Genomic DNA, 21,616 nt, shown 5'->3' with positions numbered 1-21,616 from the left:
CATAGAGGAATGGTAGGCCTTCCTCCCAAAGGAGTCTAAGGTTCTAGAGTCTTTGCCCGGGGGCGCCGAAGCAACTCCACAACTCCAGAGTCATGAGGCAACTGAGTGCGCATCAGCTCTGGGTCCCCATGGATCCGGTACTGGGACTCGATCTTCTTGGGGATGTGGGGATTACTTAGTGGCTTGGTCCAGTTCGCAAGCAATGTCTTTTTCAGGACATGGTGCAAGGGAACAGTGGATGCTTCCTTAGGTGGAGAAGGATAGTCCAGGAGCTCAAACATTTCAGCCCTGGGCTCGTCCTCCACAACCACCGGGAAGGGGATGGCCGTAGACATCTCCCGGACAAAGGAAGCGAAAGACAGACTCTCAGGAGGAGAAAGCTGTCTTTCAGGGGAGGGAGTAGGATCAGAAGGAAGACCCTCAGACTCCTCGTCAGAGAAATATCTGGGGTCTTCCTCTTCCTCCCACGAGGCCTCACCCTCGGTGTCAGACACAAGTTCACGAACCTGTGTCTGCAACCTCGCCCCGCTCGACTCAGTGGAGCCACGTCCACGATGGGGGCGTCGAGAGGTAGACTCCCTCGCCCGCATCGGCGAAGCTCCCTCCGCCGACGTAGTCGGGGAGCCCTCCTGGGAGGTGGCCGCAGTCGGCACCGCACGCGGTACCGACGTCGGGGACCTCACCCCGGGCGATGGGCCAGCCGGCGCCACGCTCGACGGTACCGGAGGCGCAAGCACCGCCGGTACCGGAGGGGTAGGGCGCAACAGCTCTCCCAGAATCTCTGGGAGAACGGCCCGGAGGCTCTCGTTCAGAGCGGCTGCAGAGAAAGGCATGGAGGCCGATGCAGGCATCGACGTCAGAACCTGTTCCGGGCGTGGAGGCTGTTCCGGGCTGTCCAGAGTGGAGCGCATCGACACCTCCTGCACAGAGGGTGAGCGGTCCTCTTGTTGCCGATGCCTGCTGGGTGCCGACTCCCTCGGCGACCCAGAGCTCTCGGTGCCGACGCGGGGAGGAGACCGGTGTCGATGCTTCTTCGACTTCTTCCGAAGCATGTCACCGGAGCTCCCCGGCACCGACGAGGAGGACGTAGAATCCAGCCGTCGCTTCCTCGGGGCCGAGGTCGAAGGAGGTCGATCTCGGGGGGGCTGTACCGCAGGAGCCCTCAGGGTAGGGGGAGACCCACCCGAAGGCTCACCGCCACCAGCAGGGGAATGGACAGCCCTCACCTGCACTCCTGACGATGCACCACTGTCCGACGACATCAGCAGACGAGGTCCCGGTACCACCGACGTCGATGCAGCTATCCGATGTCTCGGCGCCGATGCAGAGGGCCGATGCCTCGATGCACTCGATGCACTGGCGGCCGAGGATGAAGGTCTGGACGCTGACGACGTCGATGCACTCGACGACCCTGGTGCTGATGCCGACGAAAAGCCCGAGAACAAAACGTTCCACTGGGCCAATCTCGCTACCTGAGTCCGCCTTTGTAACAGGGAACACAGACTACAGTTCTGAGGACGGTGCTCGGCCCCCAGACACTGAAGACACGACGAGTGCCTATCAGTGAGCGAGATTACTCGGGCGCACTGGGTGCACTTCTTGAAGCCGCTGGAAGGCTTCGATGTCATGGGCGGAAAAATCACGCCGGCGAAATCAAAATCCGAAATGACGAAGGTGAGCACCAAAACTTTAAGGGAGAAAAATCTCGACCGAGGCCGAAAAGAGGCCTACCCCGACGACGAAAGAAAACTTACCGGGGCAAAATCTGAAAAATACGGGAAGGGGCAAACGAAACCCTAGGGCTTCCGGAGCACTTCCCAACAGTTTGAAGATTTTCCGAAGAAAAAACACGTCGAAAAACGGACGCGCGAGGTCGACTTTCCGGGGCTCGACACGGGGCGAAAACACGACCGTACCGAGTGCGGACGAAAGAAGACTGGCCGGCTCGAGCCGGTTTCGGGCGGGAAGACGGCCACGCATGCGCGGTGCGCGCGAGGGCTAGCAAAGGACTTTGCTAGTGAAGATTCCGATTGGAGGGGCTGCCGTGGACGTCACCCATCAGTGAGAACAAGCAGCCTGCTTGTCCTCGGAGAATGGAGGGTTAAGTGGCTCACTCTAGCTCACAAGGCGCAGCAGTGGGAATTGAATTGGCAACCTTGTGATTACAAGGCTGGTGATCTAACCACTAGGCCACGGCAGCCACCAGGGTAATTTGGGTTAGGACCTGTAAGCACAAACCCTCTCCCTCACCATGTCTTAAGGGCTCAGTAGGCAGTACTGTGGCCACCTTGAAACTAGTTTGCAGTCTACATGTTAGAAATGTTGTTGTTCCAGAACTATGGAGGATTGTAGGACTGTGTTCAATACTGTGCTAAAAACATGAATTGCCTATATTGTTCCCTCTCCCCCTCCTATCAAAAGTGAGAATGGGTGGCCATTTCATAAATGGGGACTGGGGTTCAGCACATAAACAAGGATTGAACCTACCGGGAACCAATACAGCAGCTGCAACAGCTGGCCCACAGCATTGAGGACCTGGCAGAACCACACAGTACGGAGCTGATGGCCTCCAACCAGTGCACAGGAACCTGTGGTGAACATACAACTAAGAGTTGACTGCAGACAACATACAGTGAATGGACACTCCTTGATGATGAGCAGAAAGAGAAGAGGTGGCAGAGAAATAAGAGCTTACCATGAATGTCTGTTTCAAGAATGTGTAGTGCGCCTTCTATCTTCTGGAACATTAGCTGGAAGTCTGCCTCAGTGAAAGGACCCTTGCCGAGGGGTGCTTGATTTAGTGCGATTGTAGCAATTTCTTAGCTCCCACAGACTGCCTGCTACAACCAGGCAGAGAGAATGGGAGACAGGAAGAGGCTCAAAGGATGGAAACGGAAGTGTTGTTGGCTGAGGGCAACCACAAATAACCCCCCAAAATACACAGGTGTACCGAAGCATACCTTGCCAAACACAAACCTTAATATAAGTGAGGGTAAAACGTGTGAACTAATGTGAATCAGAACTGCCAAAGTCCCAGCGCATAAAATCGCGGGTTAAATGGCAATCAAGAAGGGGAAGGCAGGTGGGGACGCCCATAGTTATCTACCCATAATCTAAATCACGCGCTTCAAATCGCTACCTCAGCTGGGCACGTTTAGGAATTGTGTGTATAACCGAAATTAAAGTGCCCATATCAGACACGCCTATCCCCCGTCCAACAAGGGAGTTCCTGTGAGGAGGAAGGCTGGGGCCAATCCCGCATCACATGACACAGCCAACCTCACCCCCATGGAGCTGATGGTTCACGCTCTCCTACCCCAGGAGGGCATCCACGGGATCGGGTCCCTTGACACCTCGGCCCAGCTTGAGGGCTCAGGTAGGTTGTCCGTTATGAGGTTGGGGTATTCTGTTGTGCTGCACTACACTGTGTTATACAAGTTGGGGCCAGGGGGAGGGAGGTGAGGAGTGGGGGGGCAGGAGGAGGGAGGTGTGGGGAGGAGTTTCACCAGGGTGAATCTCAGGCTGTCTTCATATGTGGAATAAACACCCACCTTTATGATGGTGTCCTGACCTCCTAACCCCTACTCACTTGCTCTGTACCCTTACTCCCTATCCCTACCGTAGTCATTGGCTTCCCTCTTACTTGTCCTGTGTGTGCATCTTAATTAAATTGTAAGCTCTATTTGAGTAGTGGTAGTATTAATGTGTGTCATAGGAGCAGACTCTGTGGGTGCTGTGGGTGTTTGAGCACCCCCAATATTGAGGAAATATCATGTAGGTGTCCAGGGAGGGATTCTTTGCACTGGGCTTAGCACCCCCAATAATACTTTACACTTGGCTCCTATAGGTGTGTGTAGGTTACTACTGTGGCACAACTTTGGGGCCCTTCCTTCCTACTCCCTCCTATTTTCCCATCACCAAACTGTGCCTATTTCCTTCTGTCACCTCTGTGATCTAGTCAGTGTGGGCCACATGCATGCAACAAGGAGCCTGTAATTGGGGTCATAAAGCAGTTCTAGGCAGTCTACCAAGTCAGTAGTAACACAAGACATGCTCAAATGTCCTTCACTTTAACAAATATACAACAAACAGCTTGTCCACAAAGTTGTGAGCGGTGTCCCTCTCTTGGCTGTCTGTCCACCACCTGTATCCAGCTGCCTGTGGTGCTCTCTTTCACATGGATGTCAATTCCATTCCTCTTCACCATCTCTCTTTGCTGGGTCATGAAGTGTGGGGCAATGTATATGAATGCTGAAAGACAAAAGTGGGTTATTTTCACCAACACACTTCCTCACCCTTGTGCTATACAGATGATGACTGATGAGGCTGGCCCTAGTGACCTCCAATCCCAACAAAGGCCTACACCAGCAGGACAGCCTCAACCTCCACCACCTACACCAGTAGGACAGCCTCAACCTCTACCACCTACAACAGCAGTACAGCCTCAACCTCCACTGCCTGCAGCAGCAGTACAGCCTCTACCTCCACCGCCTGCATCAGCAGTACAGCCTCTACCTCCACCGCCTGCAGCACCAGCAGCACAGCCTCTGCCTCCACCACCTGCTGCAGCAGCAGCAGTAGAGGCTGTACCTCCACCACCTGCAGCAGCAGAACCAGCAGTAGAGGCTGAACCTCCACCAGCACCACCAGCAGAGGCTGGACCTCTACCACCGGTTGACTTTGCTGATGAGGAGGATGCATATAGGGGGGCCAGCTCCTCGCCAGAGGCCATCCAGCCAAAGGAGGCAACTACTGCGGCTGGCCACTGATTTGCTGCGGCACAATGTGAGCTTGGAGGAGTACCGGCAGCAAAAATTAGAGCTGCAGCGGGAGACACTGCAGGCGCAGCGCCAAGCCCACCAGGAACTGCTCCAGGCACAGCACCAAGTCCACCAGGAGGTGCTCCAGTAACTCCAACAGCTGCAGCACAGCATTGAAGGCCTGCGCCCTCAGGTCACAGCACCTACTTCACCGGTGCTGCTGCAGCAAGACCTGCTATCCACCTCCTCCAGTGGGCAGCAACCACCAGCTAAGAGGTGGGCGTTCAGATCGTCCGCCTCCGCAGCCACTAGTGCAGCACCCACCAAACCAGCTCCCCTTCTGGGTCCTGTGGCCAGGCTACAGCCAACAAGGTGGCCGGATTTCCACAGCGCAGCCAAAGCCACAGACTGCTGTGTGGATACGGAGGAGGACAGTGGGAGCAGCCCATCAGAGGAGTCTGAACAGACTTCCCCTGCAGCACCAGCTGCAAAGGAAGTCCGTGGGAGGGGTAAGAGGGGACGGGGAATGTGACGGCACATGCTGGAGGGTGAGGGTTGGTGGGTGGTGTGATGGTACCACTTATGTGAATAATACAAATAAATGTGCACTTACTTGTTTCCATGAGTCTTTGTCTGGCTCTGACGCCAAGCTGGTAAGCAGTGAGCTCTGCTCTGTGGGCTGGGGGTGGAGGGGGCTCCTCTACCTGCTCATCTGGGGCCTCCTCTGGTGGCTGTGGCTCCTCTGGGAGGGCCTGTCCTCTGTGCTGGGCCAAATTGTGCAGCATGCAGCATGCCACAAAGATCTTGGCCACCTTTTCTGGACTGTAGAGCAGCTCTCCTCCAGACCGGTCCAGACAGCGGAACCGGTTTTTCAAGAAGCCAAAGGTCCACTCAATGATCCCCCGGGTGCTCCGATGCCTCCTGTTGTAGGTTTCTTCTGCCCCTGGTTGTGGGTGCACCATGGGGGTCATGAGCCACGTCCTCTGCGGGTAGCCTCGGTCACCTTTGGAGAAAAACAGAATGAGATAGATGAGTGTATATTGCTTGGAGCAGGTACGGGGGGGGGGGGGGGGGGGGGGGGGGGGATTAGGATAGTGGGTTGTGGAGTGAGGTGGAGGAAGGCAGGGTGAAGGGTTGCCCAGTGGAGGAGGTATAGTATGGGTACATCCATGTTGCACTTACCTAGTAGCCATCCACCAGTGAACTCCCCTCGCTCAAACCTGCGGAAGATGCTCGAGTGCTTTAGGATGTAGGCATTGTGGGTGGAACTGGGGTACCTGGGACAAACGTCTAATATTTCCCCCTGGGCATCACACACAACTTGCATGTTCATAGAATGAAATGCCTTCCTGTTTCTGTAGGTGGCTTTGTGTGGCCGGGGGGGAGGGGGGGGAGGGGTCTGAGGGCTACGTGTGTGCAACCAATCACACCTATGACCGAGGGGAATCTAGCAACAGCATAGAAGGCAGCCATGTTGTTGTGCAGGGCCTGGGGGGTGGTGGGGAAAGTGATGTAGTGAGAGGTGTGAGTTAGAAAAGCATCCAGGAACTGGGTGAGACAGTGTGAAATAGAAGCCTTGGTGAGCCCTGTGTTAGCAGCTAATACAGATTGAAAACTCCCAGTGGCCAGGACAGAGAGAGAGGCAGTGATTTTGAGGTGGACAGGGATGGAGTTATTCCTTATGGTCTGGGGCTGAAGGAGGGGTTTCAGCTGCTCACAAAGCTGCACAATGGTCGCCCTATCAAACCTGAACCTTGTTAGACACTGCTGGTCAGTGAGGTGTAGGAAGGTGGTGCGGGGCCTGAACACTCGGGGCCGTGAATACCTGCTGCGGTGTGTGGCCTCTTCCTCTACCATGCCAGTCACCAGTGCATTAACTGCATCCATATCCCCACCAGTGCAAGTATTAGTACTAGTAGTAAAACAAGAACAGCACACAGATCTCTCACTGCCAGCCACCACGCCCTCTGGCCACTCACTGGCCAAACAGTACAGGCAACACAGAGACAAACGGAGGTCAGGGAATACAATATACACGTGGGAACAGTGAATGGAGAGAGATAGGGGGAGGGGGAGGGGAGGGGAAGGGCAAGGGACTGATAGAGCAAGGAGGAGGAGTAGGGAAAGGTCAAAAGATAAGACACAAAAGAGGCAGGTGAGGGTGACAACGTTCCGACTAGGGCACACAGACGAACCTAACAGGTACTCCACACACTCAGCTTTCTCTGCAACCAACAATTCAGCTCTCCCAACACCGATCTCGCCACTCTCCAACTCCACACAATCGCTAATGGGTCTAAAGACGATTTCCCCCTTGCTCTGGTCGCTTTTATTTCGGGTCTAAGCAATGACGCCCATGTTCCCGCCCACCCAAAATCATTTCGCTATCCGTTATAAGTTGTAGACAACCACCTCGTAACACCGCCCCTGACACACCCCCGACACGCCCCTTATTTGGGCGTTTGTATCTGAGCATACGAGCGAAATGGACGCACTGAAAGTTTTGTTTCCATTATACTGATTTATTCGTTTTTGGGAGATAAACGTCTATCTCCCGATTTGGGTCGCACTATAGGCGTTTTTCTCTTTCGATTATAAGCAGGAAAGTGTTTTACACATGGATAAAACTTTATTAAAAAATAAAAACAAAAAACATCCTGTTAGTGACTCAGTAAAGTGAGAAATGAAGCACACATTCAGAGGTCAGTGTTCAGATATAACTCTGCATTGATTTATCATCGAAAAGGGTATAAGTTGTAATGGACAAGTTGGGTTTCTTTGGGAAAAATGGGAGAGAGAAAATAGTGGTAATACAAAAATTTGAACTATACCTTGCTGCAGCGATAGGAGATTGCTGGAAAAGCTGTAAACAGGCTGGGCACCTCTTCCATTGATCCCAGACCAGCAGAAATATGAACAATGGACGATTTGCTGCAATTCTCCTGAGCACCTTTCTTCAGCAAAGGGTGCAAAGCCTGGAGAAATATAGAGGGGGCACTGTCAATAGAATAGTTTATACTTTTATTAAATATCCTATACTGCTCTAACTGGCAAAAAAAAAACACATAATAAAAGAGAGGAAAGGAAATACAATTTTATGATAGGACAGGAACATTCAGTAGTGCTAGGGAAACCTTTGCAAAGTCACCAACCTCACACTTAAGTTAGACAAAGGAGGCCAATTCCATGCTTCTCCAAAATGCTATTAACCCCTCATTGTTATTTTCAAGAAGGGAAAGAGGCTAGACAAGTGGGAGGAGTGGCTTAGTGGTTAGGGTGGTGCATAGGAGCCGACTCTGTGGGTGCTTGAGCACCCCCAATATTGAGAAAAATCCTTGTATGTGTCCAAGGAAGGGTTATTTCCACCGGGCTTAGCACCCCCAATAATTTTGAAAAGTTGGCTCCTATGGGGTGGTGGACTTTGGTCCTGGGGAACTGAGGAACTGAGTTCAATTCCCACTTCAGGCACAGGCAGCTCCTTGTGACTCTGGGCAAGTCACTTAACCCTCCATTGCTACAAATAAGTACCTGTATACAATATGTAAGCCGCATTGAGCCTGCCATGAGTGGGAAAGCGCGGGATACAAATGTAACAAAAATAAATAACATGAGAGACTATAGCCCTCATGTAACACTGGCAGAAGACTCCCAATTCTAAAGCCCTGGTACCTGATGTTTCTAATGTCACTTGAGCACCACTGATCAGACAGTATCTAACATCCAAGACGGAAAGAGGTGTCACAGAAGGCTCAAAGTTCTGTATTTCAAACATATCAACAGGTTTATTTAGGTGGGGAGGGGGTGAGGTGGAGGGGCAATTGTTAAATAAAAATTAAAATGAATGAAAAATGACCATTTTTTGGCATAACATTTTATTACATTTTATGAAAAAGAAAATACATTGATACAATTGTTGAAAACTTAAACATAGTCCAGCAACAAAGTACCACAATAAGGTGAAAAAACATCAGAAAGGGAAAAGTAGAAGAGGGGATAAGGGGAAAAAGATAGGGAAGGAAAGAAAAAGGAATAGGGAGTGGGACTTAGAAAGAAAATATACATTTGACATTTGCTTATCCTTAGAACAGTTACAGATAAATATAAAGAAAGTCAGTTTAAATTTTACCTATAATGTTTTCAAATAAGTTTCTAATGGGGACCAAACCATAAGTCTTTTTCCAGCAAAGTGAAGATACTTACTTGTAGCAGGTATTCTCTGAGGACAGCAGGTTGATTATTCTCACAGTTGGGTCAGAGATCCGCACCAGCCCAACTGCTGGAGCCTTCTAACGTGCCAAACGTCCATCTGCGCATGCGCCGAGTGCCTTCCTGCCTGACGCACGGCCGCGCTCCTCAGTTTAGTCACAAGTAAAAAACTAGAAAGAGAAGACAATTTCAAGAGGAGGTGGGGGGGGGGGGGGGGGGTTGTGAGAATAATCAGCCTGCTGTCCTCGGAGAATATCTGCTACAAGTAATTATCTTTGCTTTCTCCAAGAACAAGCAGGCTGTATTAATTTCACAGTTGGGATATCCCTAGCATCCCAGGCTCACCCAAAACAACAAACATTGGTCAACTGGACCTTGCAACGGCGAGGACATAACATAGATTAACCTGTAACTATATACAACTAGCTGAGAGTGCAGCCTGGAACAGAACAAGAAGGGCCTAGGGGGGGTGGAGTTGGATTCTAAATCCCAAACAGATTCTGCAGCACCGACTGCCCAAACTGTCGCGTCAGGTATCCTGCTCAAGGCAGTAGTGTGATGTGAATGTGTGGACTGAAGACCACGTTGCAGCTTTGCAAATCTCTTCAATGGAAGCTGCTTTAAGTGAGCCACTAATGCAGTCATGGCTCTGACATTATGAGCCGTGACATGGCCCTCCAGAGTCAGCCCAGCTTGGGCACAGGCGAAGGAAATGCAATCTGCTAGCCAACTGGAGATTGTGCGCTTTCCGATGGCGATTCCCCTCCTGTTGGGATTAAAAGAAACAAACAACTGGGTGGACTGTCTAAAGGGCTTCGTCCGCTCCATGTAAAAGGCTAACATTCTCTTGCAATCCAAGTTGTGCAAGCTGCTTTCGCCAGGGTGGGCATGAGGACGGAGAAAAAATGTTGGCAAAACAATTGACTGGTTTAGATGGAACTCTGACACCACCTTCAGCAGGAACTAAGGGTGCGTGCGGAGGACTACTCTGTTGTGATGAAATTTAGTATAAGGTGCATCCACTACTAGGGCCTGAAGCTCACTGACCCTACAAGCTGAAGTTAACAGCCACCAAGAAAATTACCTTCCAAGTCAAGTACTTCAGATGGCAGGAATTCAATGGCTTGAAAGGAGCTTTCATCAGCTGGGTGAGAACGACGTTGAGATTCCATGACACTGGCGGAGATTTTACAGGGGGCTTTGATAAAAGCAAACCTCTCATGAAGAGAACAACTAAAGGCTGTCCAGAGATAGGCTTCCCTTCTACACGTTGATGATAAGCACTAAGGTGAACCCTTACGGAGTTAGTCTGAGACCAGACTCTGATAAGTGTAGAAGGTATTCAAGCAGGGTCTGTGTAGGACAAGAAAGAGGATCTACAGCCTTGCTGTCACACCAGACGGCAAACCTCCTCCATTTAAAAGAATAACACCTTTTAGTGGAATCTTTCCTGGAAGCAAGCAAGACTCGGGAGACACCCCCCCCCCCCCCCACCACCACGAAAGAGCTAAGGAAGTGAATTCTAGGCTCTCAACATCCAGGCTGTGAGAGCCAGAGACTGGAGGTTGGGATGTAGAAGTGACCCCTCGTTCTGGGTGATGAGGATCAGAAAACACTCCAATCTCCACGGTTCTTCAGAGGGTAATTCCAGAAGAGGAGGGAACCATATTTGACATGGCCAGTACGATGCAATCAGAATCATGGTTCCACGGTCTTGCTTGAGTTTCAGCAAAATCTTCCCCACCAGAGGTATAGGAGGATATGCGTACAGAAGGCCTGTTCCCCAATGTAGTCTGTCTAGTCTGTCGTGGGCCTGAAGCCTGGAACAGAACTGAGGGACCATGTGATTGATTTGAGTGGCGAAAAGATCCACCAAGGGGGTGCTCCACGCTCAGAAGATCTTGTGGGCTCTGCCCATATTCAGCGACCACTCATGAGGTTGCATTACCCTGCTCAGCTTGTCAGCCATACTGTTGTTTACACCTGCCAGATAAGTGGCTTGGAAAAACATGCCGTGACGGCACGCCCAAAGCCACATCTGGACGGCTTCCTGACACAGGTGGTGAGATCCAGTGCCCCCCCTGCTTGTTGGTGTAGTACATTGTAACCTGATTGTCTGTTTGAATTAAGATAATTTGGTTGGACAGCCAATCTCTGAAAGCCCTTAGAGCGTTCCAAATTGCTCAAAGTTCCAGGAGGTTGATCTGAAGACCTGTTTCCTGAGGGGACCAGGTTCCCTGAGTGTATAGCCCATCTACATGAGCCCCCCACCCCAGGAGAGATGCAGCCATCGTAAGAACTTTGTGGCTGAGGAATTTGATATGGGCAAATTGGATTGAATTGTCCACCATTGGAGGGAATGGACAAAGTCGGTGGACACATGGATGACATCTTCTAGGTTCCCCGTGGCTTGACCCCACTGAGAAGCTAGGGTCCATTGAGCAGATCTCATGTGCAGTCGTGCCATGGGCGTAACATGAACTGTGGAGGCCATGTGCCCCAAGAGTCTCAACATCTGCTGAGCTGTAACTTGATGATGCTGCTCGAACCATGGACACCAGGGACAGAAGGTTGTCTGTCTGGGTCTCAGGGAGATAGGGTTCTTGTGTCGAGCAATGCTCCAATGAATTCCAATTTCTGACCCAGAGTGAGATGGGGCGGGGTAATTTATTACAAACCCCAATAGTTCCAGCACCTGAATAGTTCTCCACATGGACTCCCGAGCACAGTCCTCCGAGATGCTCTTCACCAGCCAATCATCGAGATAAGGGAACACATGCACTCCCAGCCGGCTTAGTGACGCTGCAACCACTGCTAGGCATTTTGTGAATACTCTGGGCGCTGATGTTAGGCCAAAGGGCAGTACGCGGTACTGAAAGTGCTGTGTTCCTAGCCGAAATAGAAGATACTTCCTGTGAGCTAGAAGTATCAAGAAGTGCGTATATGCATCCTTCAAGTCAAGAGAGCATAGCCAATCGTTTTCCTGAATCATGGGAAGAAGGGTGCCCAGGGAAACCATCCTGAACTTTTCTCAGACTAGGAATTTGTTCAGGGCCCTTAGGTCTAGGATGGGACACATCCCCCCCATTTTCTTCTGCACAAGGAAGTACCTAGAATAGAATACCAGCCCTTCTTCCTCTGATGGAATGGGTTCGACTGCATGGGCCTTCAGAAGGGCAGAGAGTTCCTCTACAAGTACCTGCCTGTGCTGGGAGCTGAATGAATGAGCTCCCGGTGGGCAATTTGGAGGTTTGTATTCCAGATTGAGGGTGCATCCTAACCGGACTATTTGAAGAACCGGTCGGAGGTAATGAGAGGCCACCTTTGGTGAAAAAACATTAACCTCCCCCTGACCGGCAAGTCATCTGGCAGACACTTTTAGTTTGGCTATGCTGTCCTGCAGCCAGTCAAAAGCCTATCCCTTGCTTTTGCTGGGGAGCAGTAGGGGCCTTAGGTGCATGCTGTTGACAGGAACAAGCACGCTGGTGCTGAGCCTGAGTAGGCTGGCAAGATAACGAAGTGTACCTACGCCTGGAATAGGAATAGGGGGCACTCTGTGATCTACCAAAATACCTCCTTGTTGAGAAGGTGGTAGCAGAAGGTGCCCAGCGGGATAGAAAAGCCATAGCATCTGTGTGCTTATTGATCCGGTCAATCAGATGTTCTACCTTCTCTCCCAAAAGATTATCCCCCCGGCAAGGAACATCCACTATTCTTTGCTGGACTGAGTGATCCAGGTCAGAAACACGCAGCCATGAGAGTCTGCGCATTGCTCTACCTTGAGCAGAGATCCTGGATGCTACATCAAAAGTGTCGTAAGCGCCCCTGGCCAGAAATTTACGACACACCTTCTGTTGCATGACCAGCTGATGAAAAGGTTTGGCCTGCTCCGGAGGGAGGGCATCAACCAAAGTAGACAGCTGCCGCACCGAGTTCTGCAAGTGGATGCTCGTGAAGAGCTTGGTAAGATTGGATACGGGCAGCGAGCATAACAGCCTGATACATTTTCCTCCCAAAAGAGTCCAAGGTCCTAGCTTCTCTGCCTGGGGGCGCCGAAACATAGTCTCTAGAACTCTTGGCTCTTTTGAGGGCGGAGTCCACCACCATGGAGTTATGGGGTAACTGAGACCTCATTAACCCAGGTTCACTGTGGATCCGATACTGAGAATCTGTCTTCTTAGGGATCACGGGGCCAGGGGACGCCCAGTTCTGCATAAGGACTTCCCTGAGTACCTTCTGCAAAGGAGCTGTCACTTCCTCTTTAGGTGGAGAGGTGTAGTCCAGGACCTCAAGCATCTTAGCCCTGGGCTCAGCCTCCACGTCTACGAGGAATGGAATGGCCTGAGCCATTTACCAAACAAAAGATGAGGAGAGGCTCTCAGGAGGAGACAGTCTCCTTTCAGGTGGAGGGGAAGATTCATAGGGAATCCCAAAGGACTCGAGGAGAATTACCTGGGATCCTCCTCTGACTCCCATGAGCGCTCCTCCTAGGTATCAGAAAGCACTTCCCTCAGTGATTTCTGAGACTGAATCTGCCTCGACACCGAAGACCCATGGTCTCAATGGTGATGTCAAGGGGCTGATCCCCGCATTGACTGCGGCGAAGCTTCCTCCATCGACATCGATGTGGAGTCGACCTGGGTGACAGCTGATATTGGAGCCACAAACGGCACCGAGCTTGGGGACCTCACTGCAAATGGAGGGCCAGATACAGCAGTAGCAGGTGACGCGGTAGGCGCAAGCACCCCTGACACCGATGCAGATGTATGCAGCAGTCCCTCCAGAAGCTCTGGAATCAAGGCCCAAATGCGCGCGTCGAGAGCCGCCATCGGAAAAGGCTGTGGGGCCGGTGGAGCAGTCGTGGCACCGTCGCCTGGAGTTCGGGAGCAGGAACTAGGCTGCTGAGAGACCAACACCCTGGGATAGGAGGTAGTGTTCTATTGTGGATTAAAAGCTGGTTAAAAGATAGAAAAAAGAGAGTAGGGTTAAATGGTCAGTATTCTCAATGGAGAAGAGTAGTTAGTGGGGTTCCCCAGGGGTCTATGCTGGGAACGTTGCTTTTTAACATATTTATAAATGACCTAGAGATGGGAGTAACTAGTGAGGTAATTAAATTTGCTGATGACACAAAGTTATTCAAAGTCGTTAAATTGCGGGAGGATTTTGAAAAATTACAAGAGGACCTTACGAGACTGGGAGTCTAAATGGCAGATTGTAGGATGAAAATAAGTAATTAGGGCAATAATTATTCCCTGATAATACTTATTACAAGGTTCCCCTCAGTCTAGGGGATATTATAAAGAAACCTTGTGCTGGCACCCTGCCAGTGTTTTGTTCTTCGCCAAAGAACCAAAGCCACGTCACAGATGATAATTGTTATTATTTATTACAGGTGGAAAAATAGAAACATTCTGCAATAGCTTATATGCAATATAATATCTCTTACTGATATGCACACTAACAAAATATATTGTCTAACTACACTCTGATTATCCTGAGACTACGTACAGTAATGATTAGAACAATTCAAATGATATCCTAATGATCCTTATGAAAACTTATCACATCTTATGCAAAATACACATTAGCAGCTTTCCCTGACCAAGAGCTGACATAAACCAGTCGTACTTAGATAAAACCACTGCCTAACCCCAGACTTGGAAATATATCACTGTGATCTTACCACGCTGTCCTGATGACGGCTTCAGATAAGACCAGAGCAGAATCTCCCCAGACGCTATCTTCATTCCAGGTCAGTTTGAAGACTTGGAATCATACTTCCTTGCTTTAGATACCTGAAGTCTGCTATCTGTAAAGCCATACTTCATCTTAAATGTTGTGATATTGTGTATACCCCCTTCATATTGATTATTGGGGACTTACTGTTCTAGAGTTTTCATTTATTTCACTTTTTGTCATTATTCTCACTGCCTTGCTAGCAACTGTTTTGTTGATAAAAAAAAGAGGATTTATTTTTGTATTACTCCCACATTTGTAAACGCACTGTTAGTTGTTTGAAATTGTTCACACACAAACCCATTGGGGGGGGGGAGGCTATCCCTTACCGCCTCCATTCTGACTTTTCTTTTCTGTTGTTGGTCAGTAGGGCTCTTCGGTCCACAGCTCCTGAACTTATTAAGCTTGGAAGGGTCCCAGTAGGAGACGAAGTCCTAAGAAAGGTCATCAAGAGAAAAAATTTGGCTTCACCTCGCTGGCAAGGTCCATACCAAGTACTCCTGAGTCCCTCACTGCTGAACAACTTGCTGAACACCTGTCACAATGCAAGAAGGTAGCAGAACACGGAGCTGAGATTAGGCAACCAGAGTAGACCAACTTCTCGCAAGGGCAAGTCCGGCTACAAAGGGGAGGTGCTTCAATAGGTACCCTAACCTCAACGCCGGTGAAGAAAATAATAACCCGAGCGAGAATTTAGGGTCGAAATGAGAGCCTCTACACCTGAACCAGATGACCCACATGACCAATTGACTGAGATAACAGTGTGGAATCCTTTCAGATGACTGGAAGAGAGGAAAGCAATTAGGACCTTGACTGACAGACAGGGGAAAGTCAGGTTGGTCCTAGGATTATCCTCCTGCTCCAGGTCATAGACGCAATGAAAAGGACTTCAAATTCTGGAGACCAGGAAAAGAATAATTCCCAAGACCACTTCAATCGAATGCAAGATTGGAGATAAAATATTTCTTGAAAAGACTTTGAACTTTCTCTGCCTAAAGTGATCAGATTTGAAAATCTGACTATGGAAGAAAAAACAGAACCCTAAATACCATCTTGATTGGTTCCAGAAGAAGGAGCTGATGCTTGGTGGATGTGTGGAAACCTCTTTCAGACTCCATCTTCCACAAGTGTGGCACAGGAAGTGTGTATTAATATGTTCTCATATGTTAACACCTGCCAGAATCCATTCCACACAAAATGGAGGGCAGTAACACCTGACAGATCATTTGTCCCACATACACCAGATTGCCTTAAGGGGTACCCAATAACAATTAATGTATAAACTACATTTACTATAACTAACAGAAGTTTGTTGAGGAAAGAGATTGCTGAACAACTGGAAGCCACTTAAATGATGGCATGGCAGAATTGATTAGCGCTGGACATGTTACTGGCGGGAAAAAGGCAAGGTTTTCCAGATGTTGGAGAAATTTGTTGTGTATATATCCTGAACAATACAGCCCCCGATGGAAGTAGACTGACAGCCTTATCAAAAGAACTGGCAGAGAATTCAGGCTTTGATGAGAATGGATGGAAGATTGGTTTGGAAATTGGAGCAGCCTGATTTCTTCAGTATTGACTTCTGTTGCTGTGGCCGCACACGGCCTATTTCAAAGACTTATTGATGTGACCCTGATAAAGACTGTATAGCTTCCATTGGTATATCAAGCTCAAGACTACATGAATTTCCAGGACTGAAAGACGGAGTCTTGGACAGGAATCTACCTTAGAGACTTGAGTAAAATATGTAATAATGATAAACAGGAGGGAAATGTAAAAAACATGTTTTGCTAACATAGGGTTAATCATTCTTACTATTTCTAAATTAAATGTAGATTCTTAGGCCTCTCTGAACTGTAGATTCTGTGACCTTGTGTACATGAGTTATAGAATGGGATGTGCTTAGATAACTTGCTTGAGAACCAGACAAGTTGACTCCCAATAGTCTAGAAATGTAACATGCTAGAAAATATGAAAGTGTTGACAGACACACAGGCAACAAGCTTTCATTGTATTCCTGCACATAGAAAATGTATAAGAGACACAGGGAGGATTTTTAGAGTCAGACAATCTTTGAACTGTGGTTGGATATTGTCTCTTGCTTGCAAGCAATCAATAAACCTGTTTGTGATTATACCTGCTTGATCCTTTGGGGATTCGTGAGTATAATTGGTTAAATTCTTTTAACAACTATCCTCTCGCACCGAGGATATGTCTCCAAGAGCTGCCTGGGAGGGAAAGGTTAGGACAGCTGTTGTAGTTGGTGATTCGATCATTAGGCATATAGATAGCTGGGTGGCTGGTAGACGTGAGGATTGCCTGGTGACTTGCCTGCCTGGTGCGAAGGTGGCAGATCTTATGTGTGAAGAAATATGTTAGCCTTGCTAGCCCTTGCTCTCAGTAAAATACAGGCCAATGGCTCATAATAAGAGCTAGGCTTCTTAAAATCAAAATCATCTCTGATACAAAAGAGAGCTAGCTTGTAAAAATCAGAGATCACCTTTGACACAGTTACATTTTACTGTAGCAAATGCTGAAGTAAGTGCTCAGAGAGCTGACAGAGGGTGGAGGGAATCTACTTTGTAGATAATGAGGAGACTGGCACCTACAAGAAGTCATGAGCAAGAGTTGCTATGGTTATATAGAGATAGTACTGGGTCAGCTGCACCACGGGTGAGAACATCCAAAGGGGGGGATAGAGGAAGGTTTGGGAGCATATGAAGTCATTTTGATCAACTGATAAGGTCCAAGAACCCTGGTGACAAAGCTGGGGTCCATTGGAACCAATGGAGTTAGAATCTACTATAATAAAAAGCACCTCCAATGTTCTGAAGCTGACTCCGTGGCTTCACAGAAGGGTTCATGGGTTCGTAAAGGTGTAGACATCTCTCTCTCTGCCCATCTCTCTGTGCCTCACCCTTGCGTCAAAACGTGATGACGTCGAGGGCGGAACACTGATAGTGAAGGGATCGCTGAACAGTTCCCAGGCAACGGTACGCGACGTCAGACTCATGAGGGACCTATCAGACACAAGTGTATGCGAAAAAGGGAGGAGCATCAGCAGAAGGGGTCATTTTGTGTGCAGCAAAGGAACATCGCTGGAATGAGAAGAACATTCGTGCAGATGTTGGTGCTGTGGGTATGTGCGATCACAGACGGGGGTTACGTTCTGTGGCTTGACGGGTTTTCCTTGGCTACTGCCAGTACTGAACAGCGGCGGAGGGGATATAGCGGTGACTATATTGGTGTCGTTCTGTCTCTCACTCACACCCACACACTCCCCCCCCCCCCCCCACTAAATACATCACCATCTCTCACTCACACCCACAGACACAACCAAACTCCATCCCCCCCAAAAGAACATACACACACTCTGCCACGGACAGACAGCATCTCTCTCTCTCACACACACACACTCCCAGACCCACCCCCTTAATACACAAACTCTACCAAGGACATTCAACATATCTGTCTCTGACTAACACCCACACACCCACAGCCCCCCCAACCCCCCCAAAACACAAACACATACACTGATGTGGAACACCGCTACCCCCCCCCCCCCCCCCAAGAATGGCAATGCAGATTGGTCATGCAACTCACACACTCCCAACCAAATCAATAACCAAGCCCCCCCCCCCTTTCCGGTACGGGGCAAAGGAAAGGGAAGTTCAGGAAAAGAAAGGCAATTGTCCCCCCTCCAAACAGTCTCACACACAGACACCGCTACCCTCTCCACCCCCTCCATATCATACACAAACTCTGCCTCCCTCCCCACCACCCCCACCACCACCCACATCATACACACACTCTCTAAGGGACAATTACCATCTTTCTATATGACACAGACAAACATTCCTTCCACCACCCCCTCCTCAACATCATATACACACTGTGCCATGGAGAAACAGCATCTCTCTCTCACTCACACCCACACAATCCCCTCCCACACCCCTTAATACACAAACTCTAAAATGGAAAATCAAGATCTCTCTCTCTCTCTCTCACTAACACACACACACACACACACACACACACACACACACACACACACACACACACACACACACACACATTCTCCCCAACCACCACCACAACATCATACACAAACTCTGCCATGGTGAATCAAGATCTCTGTCTCTCACTCACACCCACACACTCCCCCCCCCCCCCAATAACTACACAAGCTCTAACATGCAGAATCAGCATCTCTCACTCACACCCACACACAGAACCAATACAAAGAAAAAAATACAGAAAAACAACAAAAAACATATTACACATAATACAACAATGTCAACTATTCATTAGCATGACAACGTATTTCTCCTAACAATCCCTTTCAAAACATTAATTGCAGGAAGCCAATACCTTGCTAGCGCCTGTTTCATTGGTTTCAGAAACAGGCCTTTTTTCCTAGTTGTATATAAGCAGCAGTCTGAGGTGTATTAGATCAGTGAGTGAAGGAGAAGGGACTGGGAGAAGGAAGGCTACAAGAGAAGACTCCAAAAGGCCAGAGAGAGAGAGAGAGAGAGAGGAAATGTCATGTAATGCTGTTCCACCATTTGACTGTCTGATTTGCTTGTACTGCCATTGGTAAGATTGTAATAAACTATCTTATTATATCTATTGAATAATGGGTTCCTTTCTAATCACAGACCTAGCTACAGCTTAGTCTGTGCAGAACTGTCATGAGCAGATACTGGGTTGGGGTGATTAAGGATCTAGAGGGGATTTGCGATTCTGTCCAGGATAGCAAAAAGCCCCTGGCTTCCGCTGCCCAAACAGGTGAGGCAGATCTAATTAATTACATGTGTCACCTAGATAGAATTTTAGATAGTGCTGGGGAGGAGTCGGCTGTCTTGGTATATGTGGGTACCAATGACATAGGAAAATGTGGGAGAGAGGTTCTGGAAGCCAAATTTAGGCTCTTAGGTAGAGGAGTGTGGTAGCCGTGTTAGTCCACTCTTAAGGTTATCAATAGAAATCAAACAAAATAAAACATGGAAAAGAAAATAAGATGATACCTTTTTTATTGGACATAACTTAATACATTTCTTGATTAGCTTTCGAAGGTTGCCCTTCTTCCTCAGATCGGAAATAAGCAAATGTGCTAGCTGACAGTGTATATAAGTGAAAACATTCAAGCATTACTATGACAGTCTGACAGGGTGGGAGGAGGGGGGTGGGTAGGAAGTATGCATGGGGACATCAAAGCATATCATTGATATTCTAACAGGATGGGTGTGGATAGGTGAGGGGAGGGTGATCAACAGAGACATACAGCTTTATGGTTTATAATGGGCTAGGAACCCCAGATCCTTGTTAAGTCCTTTCTGTTGGGTGTTAAAATATTCAATCATTCTGACTTCAAAGGTCTTACGTTCTTGTATGGTTTTAAAGTTACCTTTGAGGATTCTCACTGTGAAGTCACTGGTACAGTGTCCTGGTCCTGTAAAATGTTGACCAACAGGCGTGGGAACCCTGCTGGCACCAGTATTGTTCATATGATGTCTATGTAAATTGAATCTGGCTCTTAGGTAGAAAGCTCAAATCCAGATCCTACCTGTTCCATGCACAGGGCCCAAGAGACAGACAGAGCTCTGGAGTCTCAATGCGTGGATGAGATGATGGTGCAGGGAGGAGGGTTTTAGATTTGTCAGGAACTGGGCAACATTCTGGGGAAGGGGGAGCCTATTCCGAAAGGATGGGCTCCACCTTAAGCAGGGTGGGATCAGGCTGCTGGCATCGGCATTTAAAAAGGAGATAGAGCAGCTTTTAAACTAGAAATGGGGGGAAGGCCGACAGTCGCTCAAAAGCGCATGGTTCGGGATAAGGTATCCTTCAAAGATATCACCAAAACAGGGAAGATAGGGTATCCTGATAGTGAGGTTGCAAAAGAGACCGTAGTAGATCAGGTGTCCCTAAATAAAACTAAAAATCAGACAAAAGATTGCAAATTAATACTGTCAAGTACTAAACATGATGTAAATAGGAGCAACAAGCACAATTTGAAATGTCTATATGCGAATGCCAGGAACCTAAAAAATAAGATGGGAGAGTTAGAATATATTGCACTAAATGAAAAATTAGATATAATAGGCATCCCTGAGACCTGGTGGAAGGAGGATAACCAGTGGGACACTGTCATACCGGCGTACAAATTATATCGTAGTGATAGGGTGGATCGAATTGGTGGAGGGGTAGCATTGTATATTAATGAGAGCCTTGAATCAAATAGATTGAAAATTCTGCAGGAAACAAAACACTTCTTGGAATCATTGTGGATTGAAATTCCATGTGTAAAGGGGAAAAGGATAATGATAGAAGTGTACTACCGTCTGCCCGGCCAGGATGAACAGACGGATGCAGAAATGTTAAAGGAAATTAGGGACGCAAACAAACTGGGCAACACAATAATAATGGGTGATTTCAATTACCCCGATATTGACTGAGTAAATGTAACATTGGGACATGCTAGGGAGGTAAAATTCCTTGATGAAATCAAGGACAGCTTTATGGAGCAGCTGGTACAGGAGCCGACGAGAGAAGGAAAAATTCTAGACCTAGTCCTTAGTGGAGCGCATGATCTGGTGCTGGAGGTAATGGTGCTGGGGCTGCTCGATAACAGTGATTATAATATGATCGGATTTGATATTAGCGTTGAAGTAAGTATACATAGGAAATCAAATACGTTAGCGTTTAACTTTAAAAAAGGAGACTATGATAAAATGAGAACATTGAAAAGAAAACTTAGAGGAGCGACTGTGAGGGTCAAAAATTTACATCAGGCATGGATGCTGTTCAAAAACACCATCCTGGAAGCCCAGGCCAAATATATTCCGCGTATTAAAAAAGGAGGACGGAAGACCAAACGACAGCCGGCGTGGTTAAAAAGTGAGGTGAAGGAAGCT

General features: G+C 48.5%; 1 protein-coding gene across 1 annotated transcript in view; it reads right to left on the bottom strand.

Annotated features, from left to right (window-relative positions):
• The window catches only part of LOC115470474 (C-factor-like), a 306,672-nt gene that overhangs the window by 47,397 nt on the left and 237,659 nt on the right, over positions 1-21,616 (bottom strand). The window contains exon 5 of the mRNA XM_030203679.1: positions 7,592-7,735. Coding sequence (XP_030059539.1) covers positions 7,592-7,735 — 144 coding nt within the window. The remainder of the gene's footprint in view (positions 1-7,591; positions 7,736-21,616) is intronic.

Source organism: Microcaecilia unicolor, chromosome 5, assembly GCF_901765095.1.
Source record: "Microcaecilia unicolor chromosome 5, aMicUni1.1, whole genome shotgun sequence".
Lineage (NCBI taxonomy): Eukaryota > Metazoa > Chordata > Amphibia > Gymnophiona > Siphonopidae > Microcaecilia > Microcaecilia unicolor.
The sequence above is the reverse complement of the archived record's forward strand: the minus strand, read 5'-3'. Positions and strand labels throughout refer to the sequence as shown.